Source organism: Trichomycterus rosablanca, chromosome 7 (genome assembly GCF_030014385.1).
Source record: "Trichomycterus rosablanca isolate fTriRos1 chromosome 7, fTriRos1.hap1, whole genome shotgun sequence".
In the NCBI taxonomy this organism is placed as follows: domain Eukaryota; kingdom Metazoa; phylum Chordata; class Actinopteri; order Siluriformes; family Trichomycteridae; genus Trichomycterus; species Trichomycterus rosablanca.
The window spans coordinates 39,114,081-39,126,361 of NC_085994.1; the positions used below are offsets into that span (position 1 = coordinate 39,114,081).

At 37.9% G+C, this 12,281-nt stretch overlaps 1 protein-coding gene across 1 annotated transcript in view; it reads right to left on the reverse strand.

Moving 5' to 3' along the window:
• The window catches only part of LOC134317494 (alpha-2-macroglobulin-like protein 1), a 29,404-nt gene extending 20,464 nt beyond the window's left edge, over nt 1-8,940 (reverse strand). Inside the window, exons 1-12 of the mRNA XM_062998194.1 lie at nt 8,864-8,940; nt 7,401-7,581; nt 6,144-6,300; nt 5,358-5,410; nt 4,401-4,421; nt 4,142-4,310; nt 3,810-3,894; nt 3,567-3,693; nt 2,412-2,526; nt 1,392-1,501; nt 474-641; nt 76-312 (exon numbers count right to left, since the gene is read on the reverse strand). Of these exons, the coding sequence (XP_062854264.1) occupies nt 76-312; nt 474-641; nt 1,392-1,501; nt 2,412-2,526; nt 3,567-3,693; nt 3,810-3,894; nt 4,142-4,310; nt 4,401-4,421; nt 5,358-5,410; nt 6,144-6,300; nt 7,401-7,581; nt 8,864-8,940 (1,500 nt within the window). The remainder of the gene's footprint in view (nt 1-75; nt 313-473; nt 642-1,391; nt 1,502-2,411; nt 2,527-3,566; nt 3,694-3,809; nt 3,895-4,141; nt 4,311-4,400; nt 4,422-5,357; nt 5,411-6,143; nt 6,301-7,400; nt 7,582-8,863) is intronic.
• Nucleotides 8,941-12,281: the final 3,341 nt, after the last annotated feature.

Genomic DNA, 12,281 nt, shown 5'->3' on the forward strand with positions numbered 1-12,281 from the left:
CTAAACATGCAGGAAATTTACTGCAATGTGAAATAATTTTATTTTAGCATGATAATAACTGAGATTAAGCTGTACCATGTAGTAGAAGTGTAGGTCGTGTTGTTGTTGTTTCAGGCCGCTGCCCTGTATGAGGTAGCGCGCCGTCACCACAGCGTTCTTATTACAGCTGAACGGCTTTGCCGGTTGTTCCAGGGTTATAAAACTCATGCTCTTGGAGTAGAACGGTTCGAGACTGAGGTATGCCGTGGGATAGTACGGTGTGCGGGTATTTCCCACCATGTTAAACACCTGATTTGCCTCCTGGGTTTTAGCCTGTTGTGAGAAAAGCAAACATAAGCCACCCTGACATGCTAGAACAGTTTGGGTCAAAGTTTATATACACGTGTAACTGACACAAGTATGTCATGACAGGCCTAGTTGCACCATTTGTAAAATTACCCAAATCATTTGTGAGAAAGTAAACAAAGACCCACCTCTAACGTGACCGTCGTCAGACCCCACAAAGAAGTTTCGAGGGTGAAACGAGCGATACCGTTCACATCTGTGAGCAGCTTCTTGACTATACTTTTATCTCCGTACCTGATATTCAGATACACCTCTTTGTTTTTCATAGGAGTCGAATCCCAATTGGTCACTTTAATCTAGTACAGAAGAACAAAGATGCAAAAAGAGGAAGTGTCAGCATGCAAACAAAATAATCTCATAGCATGTAAGGAGAAAAAACATCCACGAACTGTAGGAGAGAGCTGGACACTGGGGACGACCAACATTAACCAACAGAACACAGCAAGCAGAACTAAAAATCTAGAATAAACTGGGTGGTAATTAGAAACGGTCATTTAAATCAAACATTTAGATTAAACTTGACTGAGTTCAGAAAAATAGTTTAAAAATCTGGTATCTTGCTGTTGTTTTTTTCTTGACAGCAGAATGTGTCTGTCCAAAATAGAAATATTAGCCTCTGCATCGAGTGTACCTTCACATATGTGCACATCAGTCATGCACCTTCATGCCATCACAGATGCTCTTTTTCATCCTTGGCACATAGAATTCAATGTCCATTTTCCCCCAAAAGAAAGCAGCTGAAACATGGACTTGTGTGTTCACATAACACGTTTCCACTATCTTTCGGTCCATCTCAGATGACTTTGGACCCAGAGAACTTGCCATCGTTTCTGTGTAATATTACTATAAGGCTTCTCTTTGAATAATACAGTTTTACATTGCATTTATTGATGCAGTGACAGTCTGTGTTAAGTGACAATAAATTCCCAAAGTACTCCTGACTCTGTGTGTCCATCACGGTAGCATGACAGTTTCTCAAACAATACTGCCTGAAATGATTTCGGTATGTGATTAATATCTGTATGAGCGGTCTGTACTGGATTTACCTTTCCTTCATACTGAATGCCCAGTTTAAATGCTGGTGGTGAATCCTCAAACGTAATGGTAAGGATATTAGCTGTTATAGACATACTGCTGGACCCACTCAGGACCACTCCTGCACACAACACACACAACATGAACACCATCTCAATATTTATTCACTGTGGTGTAACTACAAACTTACAGGCCTCCTGGTGCCAATAGAAAATAAGAGCCACTGCACAAAAGATATTTGAATTAAAATAAAATATTGCAATGTGATTCACCTACAGTGCCAAAAACAAGAGTTTGGTCCTTTCTGATTGATCTTTTACATTTTTGCTGATTTGTTTCACTTGCATTAAAACAAAATACAATAAAATATAAAGTGATGCTTTGTTGCTTCAGAACCTGAGGAAACCACAAGCTGAAAACGGCCATTCTGGCTTATTTCAGTGGCAAACACAATTCATGGGACAAATATATTCCTCAAATAAGCTTTGTCCTTCACACAACCACACATGAAAGCACAAGGTTTAGCTTGTGGTTTAGGAAAAATGCTTAATAGGAGGGAGCCCTCTGCTCCACCGGACCTGTTGACCACACTGTTTTCTAAGCGAACAGATGAGCCATTCATTAGCCAGCCACAGTCTCTTGGAAAGTTTTAAGAGCCTCATTGCCTGAGCAGCCTGGTCATAAGTGTCAGAAACATTGACCAGTCACTAATCATTCTAGAGATCTGGTTCATCTCAAGAGCCACCCATGTTGTAATTCAGTTTCTAATCTGAATGCAAACGTGTCACCTGATTTATGGTGGACCTTACTGAAAAGTACAAGAGCTTCAGCTACAGAACTGCCAAAGAAGGTGGCACCAACATTGGAGTTTCGCATGTGGTTAGTGACCTTGACGTCCCAGTGACCCTCAGTGTGAAGACATTTCTGTTGGACATTTTTATATCAGCACTGTAAAGAGGACGAGTCCTACTGGTTATTTATCCAACTCAACAATGACTGAAAAAACGGGAACAATATTGGGAAACTCTTACCGGTTCCATATTCTTCCACATCAGCGTTAGCTTGGATTACATCTTGATACTGTGCACTGGTTAAAGCAAAATCGTTCAGATCAATCAATGTAGAAGCACATCCAGATTTACCGGTCTATAAAAGACATTAAAATGGTTAGATGATTTAAAAAATACTTTAATGACTATAAATTACATAAAATTAACTTGATATTTATGAGCAGATTGAGATTGTAGTTTTAATAGTGTGTTAGAAATGAATGTTATCCATAGTAAGTGTAACCAGTTACTAACGTACTGTGGGACTCACTTGGACCTGATTGGTGTGTAAATAGTTATATGCAAATATGTACAAGCAAAGTCTCATGGGTAGTGTGAGTACAGTTGCAATGGTTAGTGTGTGTGTGTTTTTGGGGGCCACACTCCTAAAGATTCTTAGTGCAAAGTGTGATTCCTAGTTAAGAAATTATCAATGAATTCATTTTCTGTGTTTCCCACAATACATCCTAGTAATGCTAAAATTATTCATAAAGCATCAAAAAGCCTGAAACGAGCTTTTAAGTTGGGAAAATTGTTAGGTGGAGAATTTTTAGAGGAGTTTTAGAGAAGAAAATAATGCAATGATGAATGGGAGATGAATTTCGCTTCAAACACTAAATAACAGCGAGTTAATATCGTGCAGGAATGTTTGTGGTTGAGCTTATTACAGATGTGTGTGTGTGTGTGTGTGTGTGTGTGTGTGTGTGTGTGTGTGTGTTTGCCCTGTGATGGACTTTTTTTTTTGGTTTTTTACCTTTTGTCAATTGAACTATACGCACCGCGACCCTGAATGAATGAATGAATGAATGAATGAATATGTCACAGTTCATTTCATTTCCACTGGACATTCACAGCTTGCAGCAATCACAGTAAGTGAAAAGAGCAGAGCTATCTGTCTCCAGTTAATATCAAATGAATCTTTTCATTCATTCATTCATTCATTGTCTGTTTCACCGTTTACCCTGGTCAGGGTCGCAGTGGATCTGATTATTTGGGCAAAATATGAAACGTCAAGTACAAAATTTACCAGCAAATAAAATACAGCAAATAAAAATGTGTGATTAATGCGAAATAATTAATTCATGCTAAGTTAAGACATAAATTATTATATAATGACAGAGTTTTGAAGTTACAAACCATCATATTAATATTTTTGCAGATGTCGGGCGGCTGATCGCTTGATGAACTGAACCACCAGTATTTGTAACTGTTACGACACAAGACGGCCTTCACAGATCCGTTCACCGGCTTCCCATACGTGTATCTATACAGAAAATGTGTTATTGAATAATTAACTCATAAGTATATGGATATCCATCTTACTTTCAGGTAACAGTGTACAATCTTTTTATATTTAAACTTCTTTTAGTGTGCTCTTACTTTGCACATATTTCCAGAGTTGCAGAAGACTCCAGAATGGATACGACTGGAGGAAGCTGCACCGTTACTTCAAACTTTGGTAACACTACAAGAAATTCAAGAAATATATACAAATGTGAACATTAATCTGTAAGCAGTAATCATCAGGGTCCAAGCACCAGTTCTTGACATCAACTGTAACACATATAAAATATCTAAAAGATTTTATACTGCATGCAAAAAGTACAATAATAGTTTGACTCTGTACTATAAATATTACACAGTACTGAGCTCTATAGGAAACAGGACGTTAAAAGTATTCTAATGTAAATAAACTAAATGCTGGTTCTGACCATAATCCTTTATTTCAAAGCTTTGTGTGATGGCGTCGTTCTTCTCGTTCATGGCAGTGATGGTGTAAATTCCATATGCAGCTTTAGGGCTTGTGGGATATGACAGATCCAGAAGACCTTTGACTGTGGAGAGCTGTAACCATTGACCAATCCGGTTCGAATTTGGGTCCTGAAATAAAATTTTTTGAAAAATTTAGCATTTATAATTTTAAAAATAAAACATTAATGTAGAGAGAAAATGTTAAAAGATGCAACATACCTTCAGTTCTATTATCGAAAACTGAAAAAGAAAAAAATATATTTCACAAAAAATGATTTTTACTGAGCAACGTCATCGTACTTTGTAAATATAAACACATTTAGAGTCTAATACCTGCAATACAATACCTTAACATTTGGAACAGAGGCGTGTTTAGCCCTGTGTTTATCATCTTTCATATTAATGAGACTCTTTAATGGTTTGGGAAGTGAGGACTCTAATTGTTGCAGTTTTGCCAGTGGAATCTTTTCTCCATTCTTGATACACTTGATATGGTTGATACAAGACAGATCTGGACTGCAGGCAGGCCAGTCAAGCAAATGCACTGTCTGTCCACAAATCCACAAAAGTAAGACCTGGCATCATCCTGCTGACGTGATCATGGAAAAAAGATGTACCTAATCATGATACCTTCACCTTTACTGGAAAGGTTTATTCAATGTCCTTTTTACCACTGATTTATCCTGGTCAAGGTTGTGTTGGGTTTGATTTAGTGGGCAAAAGGCAGGAAACACTCCAGAGAGCTCAACAGTCCATTACAGGGCATTTCAAAACCATTTAACTTGAATATTATGTTGCAGGCATCACACTTGAGAGATGACAACATATTGTAACATCACTGTTCATACGTGTCTGATTGTGTGAGTATATTGTGTGTTTAAATTTATAGACTGAATTATATCTTGTTTACAGATTTGATTTTAAATGAATAAATGATGTGAAGCACTCATTATATTTTTTAATTATATGAACGATCCTTTAAAGTTCTGTAATGTCCATCGTCTTGGAATGGGATGTTCAACAAGCTACTGTTCAGGTGTCCACATACTTTTGGCTTATAGTGTACAGTGTACATTACTAAATGAAAAGGAATTATAAGTACATTCATGATTTGTAATCACAGAGAAACTTTCTGTTGTCAGTAAAATAAGTGTAAAGAAGTAAAAATGTTCGTACCATCTGATTGTAGTTGAGGAAATCTGAATTCAGAGACACTATGCGGAATTTCACTGTGAAGAATAAACAAAATCATTAATATATATCTATATCTATATATCTTATATTTATAAAAGCAATCTAGTTACGCTTTCCACAAGTCTGGTTTGGCTTGTCCCATTACTCAGGACTCAATGGAATACAAGCATTAAGGCTACAGATTGCACTTCTATTGTCCTGTATTAGAGTAAGGAAATGTCCACTGAGAAAAGTACAACAGAAGTCTTATAAGACATTTTGGATAAGAGCGTCTGCTACACACTGTAAATATAAACGCTTTCCTAAAGACTTCGATCAACTATTAAGAACACAGAACCAATATGAATGTTTGTAAACAAAGTTTTCACATACTTTTGTTAAACATTATATATGTCCAAAAATGACCTAAATGTGTTGTTAATTAACATCAAGAAGAAGCAAGAGAATTATCAGTATAATCATTATAATTATAGAATAATACTTATTATGGAATAATCATGTTAAATCATGTAGCTGTTGCAGGGTGTAAAAGGGACTTCCTAAAAACATCAGGTTTGTTTCCTAAGGATTTGACTACAAAACAGAAAATCACATTTAGTAAAGAAAACGACCCCAATCCAGACATAATTATTGTTTTAGTGATGCAATATAACATAAAAGTCCTACACAATAAATACATTATTTATCAGATCTGATCCTGAGTGCTGTATCACTTGCTACTTGTAATAAATAATTAATTTGTATTACTTCACATGTATTTAATGTTACCGGTTTGTCCTGGCTTGTAGATGGGTTTGTCAGTCTGAATGATGATCAGTTCTTTGCGAGGTTTGATGAGGATCTTTGTCGTTTTGTTCAGAAACACTGGTCCCTCATTGATCTCTAAATTAATAACTGTCTCAGTTTCCATGTTTACATCAGGAACCTTGTTCAGAATAAAACAGGAAAAACAACAACAAAACATTCAACTTTGGTTGTGTCAGCATGATCAGTTATTAAACTGATTAACATTTTCACACATTGACAACATATTTAGTTTATTATTACTGCCTGACAGGAAAAGCTACATTTAAGACTTTGAAAGTAATTTTACAGATAAAAATCAGTGCCCACATCTGAGCACACCAGCAACAATAAGGAATCATTAAAATATTCTTTATGTAGTAAATCCCTCTTGTATCATGTATTTTAAAATACGGGGTTTTCCACCCAGTGTTTCACTCTGCATTTCAAACCGCACCCTACCCAGTGGGTTTCTATGCTTTGTATGGTATAGTTACACACCATGTGGTATATAGTTCGAAAGTGTCAAAACAATTTAAATCCATAAAAATTGACAAAATATTCTCTTTTTCAATGCATATATAACTTTTAGAGTAAATTGATGCAAAAGGATTTGAAAGCCACGGTCACAAAAATACAAACACCAGAATTTGTACTTGTACCAGAAGCTTTGCTGTTTCTCTTGAGAAGGGACATAAAAAGTACAGCACCTCTGATAAAACCAAATAAAAGGTCAAGCTTATTTTGGAAATATTAATTTTGAAGATTCAGGTTGTTTAATGGAGTTTGAGATGTGGGTTTTTTCCTTGTTTTTATGTGATGGTTCTTGTCTGAGCTGTAAGTATTTGGCTTTTACAGCTGGGCTCATTTTCAGCACCGTTCACAGTTCACATTTTTAAAGACTTTCCCCAAATGACAATCATTAGAGATCACGTACACTGGACATAATTGGATGTATCTGAGGGTGGGCGGGTTGAAAGGATTCCTCATTAATGCAGCAGTTGCAGCCTCTGTACAAAACTGGTAAAATAATGGAGATCTGTGTGTGACCCTCTGTACGCAATACAGATCTCTGTTTGATTTGTTCAGGCAGGTGAAAAGAAGCGGTTAGCTACTACACACGTCGGAGGGGGCGTGTTTTAGGTATCGTCTGGCCCTCCTCAGTCAGGGTGGAGAAACACAGGTAATTTGACACGACTAGAAAATGCATAAGTAGAATAATCTCTTTAATAAGAGTCAGACCTGAAACTGGACACATCGATAGTCGTCGTGTCCTATGTGGCTGTCCTTCAGGAGAATCCTGCCTGTTCCTTTATGATTCAGGATCACCTTCACTGAAAGTGTATTTATGGGTCTCAGTTGGACGCATAGTGTCTCTGTAGTTCCCCCTAGAGGCTGGGAGTTCACTGCCAACAGGTAAATGCTAAAAAAAAAAAAATCACAATAAAATGAAGTGTTATTAACTGTGCTGCAGCATTTAGCACTTCAACATATGGTACTGCTGAGGTCAAATACAATTGTAATACTGGTGTATTTCACTGCTGTATTGGAATTTTAATCATTTAAAGCCTTTTTCTATTCACATATATTGGTTAACGATGAATTTAATGATGTTGAAAGTTCTAGAATTCCTTTTCCTTTGTTCTTTGTTGCATGACATCCTAATTCTTCATTAGTGATTATAGAGGACAACTTTTCTGTGCCCATATAAATAGGGCTGGTTTGACTACCCACAGTAAACTAAATTCACAGAGCTCTGTACAGACCAAGCAGATAATAGATTATGGTTCATAGAAGTCCAGAATGTCTAAGCAACTTCAAGTCTCAATTACCTGTACAAACAACTGTTCTTAAATTAAAAAGCACATGGAACAGTAGTACCTTTGTCTAGGTAGGAAAGAAAACCCAAACTGTCATCTCAGGTTAAGAAGAAATTTGTCTGGATGGTCAGATGAATTAGAAACTGCTAGAACATGCAATAGAATAGTTCACCAAGTAGGTGGATATGGAGCCAATAAAGTGCAGAATTATGTTAATTGTACATTACCAACTTATTTTATTGCTAAGCAGTGAGAATATATTGATATTTTATTATCAGGATTTACAAAAGTATGTAGGAATTTAAGGACATATTTGGTGGATAGATATTGCATAGTATTGCAAAGTATATTTTTAAAAATGTGTAAACTATTTGCACAAATTTTAAGAGCAGGTTGATCTGATGGAGAAAGCAGACCAATTATACAGAGCAATAAGTATTTACAGTCAGTCATTGTACACCCACAAAGTGCATCTATATACACTGTGAGTCAAAGTTAAAAAAAAAAAAGGTTCTCGGTAGCTTTGGCAAATGTTGATCAATTTTCAAAATTCTTTCACACAAACATTGTAACTTGCAATTGCAAGAACAGATCATTAATGTTTAATTTGGTCATAAATGGACATTTTATTGTTCACAGTTAAGGTTGTGATGTATTGTGTATAAGGAAATATTATTGTTTGTGAAAATGATCATTTCACAAGGTATCGTAGCTACACGCTTAAGGTTTGGTGGGCAATATAATAATCATAATTATTGCAAATTTTATTCTGAATGCAACAGTGGCCAATAAGTAAATATCATTCACACATCTCTCTACATGTCAAAAATAAAACCCCAATAATTAGGAAAGCAGAACAGTGACAGAAGTAGTAAAAGTTCTTACCTCTCACTGTAGCAGGTGGACGCCGTGGTGCCTTGTAGGAGCAGAAAAACAACACCGATCACACCGGACCAGAACATCCTGGTACTGAATCAGATGCCAGACTAATGGAAAGAGGGGTTGGAATTTATTCATCTTCACCCATCCGAAATTCCACACCCCAGCAATGTGGTTATTGGGTGAGACACTGTTTGTGTTGCGCCTCCCACCTCTGCTCCTTGTGCTGGCCTTGTACTGCAAACTAATGTACACAATCTAAATCATGCACTCAGTGTATTTAACCCTGTTTATTAATCATATTTATTAACCGAAAATATGAATGCATACTGACTTTTAACAGGAGTACTTACAGAAAACACACGAACAGAGGAGGAACATACCAGACCCCTGACTCAGGTGCCCAGAACGTTTTCAACATTGTGGCAATAGTTTGAGACACGCCCTTTTCTTGTTCTAGATTTATTGCTGTGCAGCATCAGTTCTATCAGCAGCATGACAGAGCTGAACTGAATAATAAACTCTGAATTAAATTTCAATCACTTAAAATTAACTTAAAATGAAGTGACTTAAAAACAGACTACAGTGTTTGAATAAGTGTGTGAACTGATGTAGGAACACCGTGCATCTTTAGTTCTGATATGGAAGTGAAACTGATTGTTGTTTAGCTCTGTTTTATCGGGTTCCTGTGTTTTTGATTTGAGCTGAAAACTGTTTGTCTGTTTGTCCTCTGTTGAGCGTTTCAGTATCTGTGTACTGTTCATCCACTGTAGCATTAAGCATAGCTGATATCAAATCTATAAACAATAAATATATTCTCCTCTGGCTGAAGGTCATCACGTCTTATGACTGTTATGACTAGCGTGGTTATCACTAAGCGTATTTATAAACACTGCTCAAGGTGAATGGTGGGACATGGAAGATTTTATTCAATTTGTAGCTGCGTGGTTGGATGAGGGGGCAAGGGAATAAAGTTGGTATTCTGAGTGCCTTATTAGTCCTGGGGTCATTGTCCATGACAGCGAGCTTCACATGTTCTCCACATGGCTGTATTTTTTGTCTATTTATTTATGCATTTTCTCCCATTTTTTCCCAATTTATTGCAGCCAATTAGTCTTCCACTGCTGGGGATCCCGAATGGGTTTGAGGAAGGTATATTTGCCTGCAGTCCCTCAACCCCTTCTTTTTTGCCCATGCTAAGCACATGAGGCTCCTCCAGTTCTGCACAGGTGTCTCGGGCTGCTAACCAGGGTCCTTGCACAACATTTGAAGACCCCACCCAGCAGACTTGGAGGGCAATTTGTGTCTGCTGCAGGCACTTGCAATTGTGCCCGCTAGATGACAACCAGCCGACCTGCAGCAGAGCCAAGATTTGAAGCGGCGTGTTCAGAATCTCAGCGCTGGTGTGCTAGCAGAATTCACCGCTGTGCCACCTGGGTGCTGTATTTTTGTGTAATGGGCTAGTTTGCTAGGGTGTAGCTTTGTCATTTCAGATGGTTAGTGGGGTGTTGTTATGTGATAAAATATGTGAAAAATGTTGTAATGATAAATAAGGTGGTTGCCTAGGTGTTTGATATGGCTAGGTGTTTAATTTGCTATGGCATATTTAGTGGATGCTGTGGTGCCGCTTGGTGGTTGTTATGGTGTCCCAGGCAATATTGTAACCCACGCGGACACGGGAGAACATGCAAACTCCACACAGAAAGGACCCAGACCGCCCCACCTGGGGATCGAACCCAGGACCTTCCTGCTGTGAGGCGACAGTGCTACCCACTTAGCCACCGTGCCGCCCCCAGGCAATATATAAATTGTTGCTAGTTGCCTGTTACTGCATACAAGGTGGTTACTAGGATGTTGCTAGTGTACTTAGTGTAAACTTAAGCATACGTTTAGTGCTCCATACATTTTCATGTGAGAAAAAATCCCCCCTATTACTTATCAACCTCTGTCTTATACTTGACATCCATGCTGACCAAGGAGGACCACAGACTAGCACACGCTCCCTCCACACACACACGTAAAGACATCAGGCTCTTGATAAACTCTAATTTAGAGCCGTAACATGAGCAAAGAAACCAGCAAGACTAAACTATTCCTAAATGATTTCTAAATGATTCCTTCATCAGACAGGAGTCTCAGTTGCAGTGGCACTGAGGTGTGCCAGTTGTGTCTGTTTAGCCCCGACCTGGCCCTGGGCACCACTGAGACTCTAATACAGACTGCAGTACTACACTGTAGTATTAAACTACCCGGCCACTCAAGCTGCCCTGTCCTGTGATTTAAATTTGAGCTATTGACCTCTAATAAAGAAGTTAGTTTCTGTGAACACTTTATCTGCAGTGGCGCTGAGCAGAACACTAATATCTAATATTAGAGATAATAAATCATTTCTTTTCCGGCTGAGAAATAAGCTCGCGGTCATCATGCTCCACGTCCTCCGCTGTTATGACTCTGTTTGGCGTCAGATAAATCACATTTTTAAACTGTCCTAGAGAACAAGGTGACGGGGAGAAGGTGCCACATTAGAATCCTGCTACAAACACAGTATTTTATATTTAAAACTGCAAGATATAATACAAATATTTAGAATTAATTTTAAGCTGCACATAAATATCTCACAGGTGTTTGGATGCTTGGATGACATGGAAATCTTGATCGATGAATAAATACAAATGCTAAAACAATGTTTTAACCAATTAACCAATAACCGCTATGCAGTTTGACCCCTGCAGTTCATCTTCAGGCATTTTGTGTGGGAATGACTTGCTGCTTCACGTAACGTATGATCTGTTATAACGGACTGATTTATTTATTAGGATTTTAACATCATGATGTACACACTTTGGGCAGATGTAGCCTAGCGGTTAAGGTACTGGACTAGTAATCCAAAGGTCACTGGTTCAAGCCCTACCACTGCCAGGTTGCCACTGTTGGGCCCTTCAGCAAGGCCCTTAACCCTCAATTGCTTAGGTAATATACTGTCACAGTACTGTAAGCTAACCGTGCCACCATCTATAACTGACTGAAGCATAAAATCTGCTTTCTACCAGAAAATCCAGAGTAATTGAGCAATCGGAAGCACAAAAGCAAGTCTGAATTTGAACCCCAGTGGGGTGCTGTGGCAGGACCTTAAATGGCACGTAACGCTCAGGAGTCCTTCAGTGTGGCAGAATTAAAGCCTACATAAAAGCGTGGGCAGAAAATCCGTCACAGCCGTGAGAATTACTTATCTATTGATTGCAGTTGATGCAGCAGAACCAGATATTAAGTTTAGTGGGAACATGAACTTTTTCACACGGGTAATAAATGCATGTTTATCGTCATTTAAAAACTGTGTTTTGTGCTTGTGTTTTATTGCATTACGGATCATAAACCATTTAGTGTGACAAAATATGTAAAAAATAAAGTAAATCGGGACATGACC